Source organism: Periplaneta americana, chromosome 2 (genome assembly GCF_040183065.1).
Source record: "Periplaneta americana isolate PAMFEO1 chromosome 2, P.americana_PAMFEO1_priV1, whole genome shotgun sequence".
In the NCBI taxonomy this organism is placed as follows: domain Eukaryota; kingdom Metazoa; phylum Arthropoda; class Insecta; order Blattodea; family Blattidae; genus Periplaneta; species Periplaneta americana.
This window is the reverse complement of record NC_091118.1, coordinates 217670120-217676338: the sequence shown is the minus strand read 5'-3', so window position 1 is coordinate 217676338 and position 6219 is coordinate 217670120. Positions and strand designations below refer to the sequence as shown.

The following is a 6219-nucleotide window of genomic DNA, read 5'->3' as shown; positions in this document are numbered from 1 at the left end:
CACAATTCTACGTCCAGACCTCGGTAGAAGATGCTACCATAACATTGTTAAGACATATAGGCATTATGTGCTCAAAAGATACAAATGCACTAGTCTAGCTTTCATTCTGGATATACAGCTCCAACGTCCGCATTTTGTCGTAATTTGTTCATGTTTTCTGCATAAAAACAAGTTTGCAGCCATAGTTCCTTAGTCAGGGAGGCAGTTTCCTGAAGTAAGATTCCCGTCGATATTGCCGGCTGCTCCCTCTTCTGCATGTCACTGTGGGTGCTGTGAGGGATCAAAGCTGAGACCTGGACTTCGTTGTAGGAATAATTTACGTGGCCAGTAAAAGCACAGAGTACACTATCAAGACCCCAAGTGCCAGTTTTCCTGACTTCTGGAAATTATGTTAAATGTATGTAATTATTTTAAGAAAATTCGCAATGACTGTGCTTGAAAAAATGAATTTTTCGCAGTGTAAGCAGCTTGCGGCTGCAGTGTATGGCATAAGCAAAACCGAGGTTGCAAAATAAGCATTGAAGCCAATGAGAGGGAAGTTGTATACCCTAGCAAACCTGTTAGCAGTCTTGACAACTTAGCAGAAATATTCTTTGGAAAACTATTTTCATTTGATGATATTGACGAATTTTCATCTTCAGGAAAAATCAATAATGTTTTAAATTATTAGGCTAAATATCAGAGCCTAGATCTTCGACTTGTAGGATATTAAAAAGAATTGGCTTCAAGTATAAGAAATCTAAAGGTGCCACAGTGTGCCAGGTGTGTGTCTCGATGAGACGTGGCTCAATCAAAATCTTACTTAAAAATTTATTAACAGGATTTGAGAGAGGATGACTTAAAATTCCCATCAGCAAAGGAAGCTGTCTTATTAGTTATGTTGGATGAGCCCAAACAGAATTTCTGTGGGAGAGCAAGTGGGTATTTCCATTCAGATCACCAAAAGACTGCCACACAGATGAATGCAAATTTCAAAGGTGTTCATATGTAATTTAAAGGAAGGTTCTGATATTGTAATAGATAATGCAAAATGAAACAAAAGCAAAGCTATTAAGACACGTACTTTCATACAAAAATTAAGAGAAAATTAATGAACAGGATTAGTTGGCTGTTTGCCTGCCTTCCTTCATTGCAGTATAGTCCGATAGAATTAATTTGGGCACAGGTCAGACAGGAAATAGAGCTTAAATAATTTGTTGGAAGATTGGCCTGCAAAGAATTGGACAGAATATCAGTGCAAGATTGAGAGTGATGTGTGGATCATGTGGAGGGGCTTCAAGAAACAGGAACTAGCCTGTGAACTTAATAGACTGTGCTTCCAGTATGATGCTGAAAAGGACAAGGTAGAAGAACACTTGGAGTATATCATAGTATAGGCACAGTCTAGTATATACAGTCACGAAGCTCAATAATTAGTAAATATGCATCCATAGATAGTTGCTAGCAGACGATAAAATGTATTGTACTTTCGATATCGTGTTCTTTTGAAAAAATTAACATCTTCCTTCCACTATTGAAATATGAAATACATAACATTTTTATATTAGTTATAAGGTATATATTATATTTTATAAACTCACCTTCCAGGATCTTTCGGAAGAAGAATAACTCTGACCCCTTTTTCTTATAATTTATAGTACCACAAACGTCTCCTTGTCCCATATTATTATTCACATTATTGTATTTTAGCCATTTACAGTTATTACAACCGATAACGAACATTTCACAGTTTACACAACTTTTCACAACAATGCGAAATACAGCACAGCCTTTTCGATCTAGACCAGGCCGTAACATATTGTAACTTTTATTTCTACCTTTTCCACCACACACCTGATAACAATGTGACTTTTACCTCTAATAATTCACCCTAAAACAGTTGGTATTCCACTCAACACAGCAACACAATAGTCGTTATTGCACTCCACACGACGACAATGAGAAGACACGATGTGTATTGTTGAGAAGAACAACAATGTACTCCTAATTTCAATTAAAGTTCACATTTCACATTGCACTATATGCAGAACAAAACTACACAGTTCATTCGCCTTGGCTAGTTCTTCTAACTCACTGTTCAAGTTCACCCAGGTCTTCCAGATGCGTTACACTCACCTGGCCACTGCCACAGTTACGGACTCACTCAAGTTCACTGCATGTCGAACCCCGGCCTCCCAGCTACGGTCCACGACACATCGAACTCAGGTCTTCCCAGTTGCTGTTCTCTGCATGTCGAATCCCGGTCTTCCAGATGCTCTCGACGGTTGGCTTCCTTGCTCGCTCGAAGACTCACTTGTAGATTGACTTCCGAAGACTGATTCTACCGCTTTTATTTATTACACCATAACTCCTGGAATCTTCGATTCGTGTGGCTTACAGAATCTTCGAGAGAGATCCGTGTGCCGATGCTTCCTTACTTCGCCCAGCCACAGTAGTTTTTCTCCCTCCCTTGCTCCGTACTGCGGCTAGCGTCAAGGGTTCGTGTTTCTGTTTCCCCGCGCCTTCCTTCTCGCTAGATGCGCGCGCAACTCCCTAACGAGACCAGAACAATCCAGACGGGTGCCACTGTAAGTTCAGGTTTTCTATTTCAGTGTATAGAGCTCAGTGAAATATTATATTATAACTTTATTGCATATCATTGCTAAGTTTTATTTAGTGTAATGTGTCCATAAGTTCCGTTGACTTCTTGTTGCATAATATGTTGCAGAAATAATTACAAAACTGTGTTATTTTAATGTGAAGAGAATTTTACATGTTAACATAATCTGTTCGCGTCAACTTTTCAAGTTTAGAATGGAAGCTATTTCGAGGTTTAATAAAAAAGAATTTATATTGCGATTTTAATTTAGCACATCTACCTTCCTTAATTTTAGGCAAAAAATTTATCATACCACTCCTATGAAATTAGTGTACGTATGATTGTGTTACTTCGTCTCTTAGGTAGTATATAAATACAATAATTCATTACTCAATTGTAGTATTAAAATACAGACAAATTGAATGTGTGGGATATCATACATGACATTTTGCTTAATTATAATGTATAATTGCGAATTTAGGAATATAAGTTAAATATAGTAAACATAACCTATAATTTCCATATGAATGGCAGGGTGTTGGAGACAACTAAATTTAGACAAAGGGGCAACTGGGACAGTAAACTTAACCTATAATTTCAACATATCTAAATATCCATGCGGTGCAACTGAAAATTATTGAATCGTGCATAAATGAATGTACAATATTTAAATCGAAATAAAGTCAGGTATTACACGTGGTTCTATCAATTATAATCCAAAATGTCTGAGAGCAAATTGATTAGATAATTAGTAGAATTAGAATAAATTTGTACTGTGTATTCTTCTCTCCATAATTGAAGTAAAATGTTTGGCAGTAAATGATACCTGAAGCCGTGGGAGGCATGGGATTCTTTTTGTTGTGAACCTCAAAGGAAATACTAAAAAGTAGGAATTTATTCCTCTCTACTGGAGTTAAAGTTTACGAATATTTCTCCCAGCAGAGGTCAGTGCTACGAGAATTCAGCCTTATGACTTTTTAACTGCGTGTTGAGATATGATTTATCCGTAGTTTTGGAACTACTTACAGATAGTTGAAGACGTGTTCAGCACATGATTGTAAAAATATACTTCTCAGTACAATCATTGTGAATGACGAAAATATTGCATTGTCGTCATTTTTCTTCAAGAAGTGAACCTGTAAAAGTCCTTTCTGCTTACTGGGATGTAGGTTAGGTTAGGTTGGGTTGGATTGGATTATAGTGGTTCATTTGTAAATTATGGTCTTTTCAATTTGTTTTAATTTATTTTTGGAAATTTGTAGTGCCTGGTGAATAGTAAGTTGATTGATTTCACTTGTACACTTAAATGTTTCTTCTTATTATGCATTGATGTAGCTGTTACTAGAACATTTCATTTTCTCGTTCTGATTTCGAGTGCTTTATGACATCATTGAAATTTATATAATTCATTTTGCAGTTTTACTTCATATTCATAAGATCTGATACAAGGTACTTTTCAATCATGTCATATATGTAAGAAATGATGCTGTTTCTTACATTGTTCTATAATTTGAGTCTAACACTATTTCTGCCATCAAGATGTGATGTCACCGCTGGGCCGGATGCTGGAGCCCAGTCGTGCCTGTGCGATCCTCCTGCGTGCGAGCACGACAAGCCACGTGCACACGTGCGACACAAAGACTGATAGTGTGCCGAGAATGGCGATGGGAACAGTGGCTGCAGGCTTGGCCCAGTTGAGAGCCGGGTAGATGAACGGCATGTTGTGCTTGCCTGTTCCACCGGAGAAGTGGTACACCACAGTGAAGACGAAGTAGACGACGATGAAGAGGAGGGACCAGCAGAAGTGGAAGAGCCTGAAGGGGTGGTCGACTACCAGCAGATCCAGCACCATGAGCACGGAGTTGAAGGCGTGCATCAGCAGGTTGAGCGAGCTCAGTGTGTGCACCGCTGCAACAGCACATGTTGAGCACTCAACACAGTTTATGTAGGTTAATGAAGCTGGGTTTGAGTAGGAGAGATTATTTATAAGTCACATAGACACAGTTCATTATAAAACTGGCACAGTAGAAGGAAACAATGTGAGTTAGCAAATCAAAGACTGGCAGATAGGTAGGCTAAAACATCGCCCAAATGGTAAAGATCTGTCACAGTCCGTCGTTCAGGAGTAAGCATTGGATTGAGTGACACATCCAGCATAAATGTAAGCAAAGACTCCTATTTATACACATGATACTTTTTCTCAATATTGTAGGATGATATGACAGGTGGAAGTTAATAAACTTTTTTCGCTCTATGATTATACATAATGCATACATCTCCTGATCTCTTATCTCAACTAATTTTGAGGAACAGCAAACATCTCACAGTAACAAGGACATAAGAGCTACCATTACATTGTGAAACTTGCATTATTCAACCAAGTTGATTAGCATCTTTTGCTAACTTGTTGGACTTTATTAATTTGCAGCTGAAACATAATCATGAAAGTCGGTGATCCCAGAAGCATCTCATTTCCTTGTGAAATACTACTCAATTGACAAAATGTTAAATCTTATACTTACTGCTTTAGTTATTATTGTGGTGGACAGTGGCGCCAACTTTTGGAAAGAATTGGGTGGGCTGAGTTATAAGTTAAAATAAATAAATCTCATAAATAATAATGACAACAATAATAACATGATGAATTGTTGGGTGGGATCGGGCCCCATGCGCCCATATAAGTTGGCCCCACTGGTGGTGGATATGTTTTGCAGAGTAGCAAACTGTACCTTCTTTTATTAACACGAAAATTGTCATAATGTAATTCTGTGGAATGTCCACTTGTCACGTATACATAAGGGCCAACTTATCAATCAATACTCACCAGGGTCATAGTCCACCACAAAGTAAGAACCAGTGATGCCAAATGCAATGACCACAGCGAGGGTGTGCAGCAGCCAGTACACCTTGTAGACGACGGGCATACTTGCGTGGTCTTCAGTGAATCCTACAACAACATGTAAACAAATGCAATGACCACAGCGAGGGTGTGTAGCAGCCAGTACACCTTGTAGACGATGGGCATACTTGCGTGGTCTTCAGTGAATTCTACAACAACATGTAAACAAATGCAATGACCACAGCGAGGGTGTGTAGCAGCCAGTACACCTTGTAGACGACGGGCATACTTGCGTGGTCTTCAGTGAATCCTACAACAACATGTAAACAAATGCAATAACCACAGCGAGGGTGTGTAGCAGCCAGTACACCTTGTAGACGACGGGCATACTTGCGTGGTCTTCAGTGAATCCTACAACAACATGTAAACAAATGCAATGACCACAGCGAGGGTGTGTAGCAGCCAGTACACCTTGTAGACGATGGGCATACTTGCGTGGTCTTCAGTGAATTCTACAACAACATGTAAACAAATGCAATGACCACAGCGAGGGTGTGTAGCAGCCAGTACACCTTGTAGACGATGGGCATACTTGCGTGGTCTTCAGTGAATTCTACAACAACATGTAAACAAATGCAATGACCACAGCGAGGGTGTGTAGCAGCCAGTACACCTTGTAGACGACGGGCATACTTGCGTGGTCTTCAGTGAATCCTACAACAACATGTAAACAAATGCAATAACCACAGCGAGGGTGTGTAGCAGCCAGTACACCTTGTAGACGACGGGCATACTTGCGTGG

General features: G+C 39.3%; 1 protein-coding gene across 1 annotated transcript in view; it reads right to left on the bottom strand.

Annotated features, from left to right (window-relative positions):
- Nucleotides 1–3208: 3208 nt before the first annotated feature.
- Nucleotides 3209–6219, bottom strand: part of LOC138695135 (protein rolling stone-like) — a 152317-nt gene continuing 149306 nt past the window's right edge. Inside the window, exons 4-5 of the mRNA XM_069819562.1 lie at nucleotides 5403–5525; nucleotides 3209–4486 (exon numbers count right to left, since the gene is read on the bottom strand). Coding sequence (XP_069675663.1) covers nucleotides 4113–4486; nucleotides 5403–5525 — 497 coding nt within the window. The 3' untranslated portion in view covers nucleotides 3209–4112. The remainder of the gene's footprint in view (nucleotides 4487–5402; nucleotides 5526–6219) is intronic.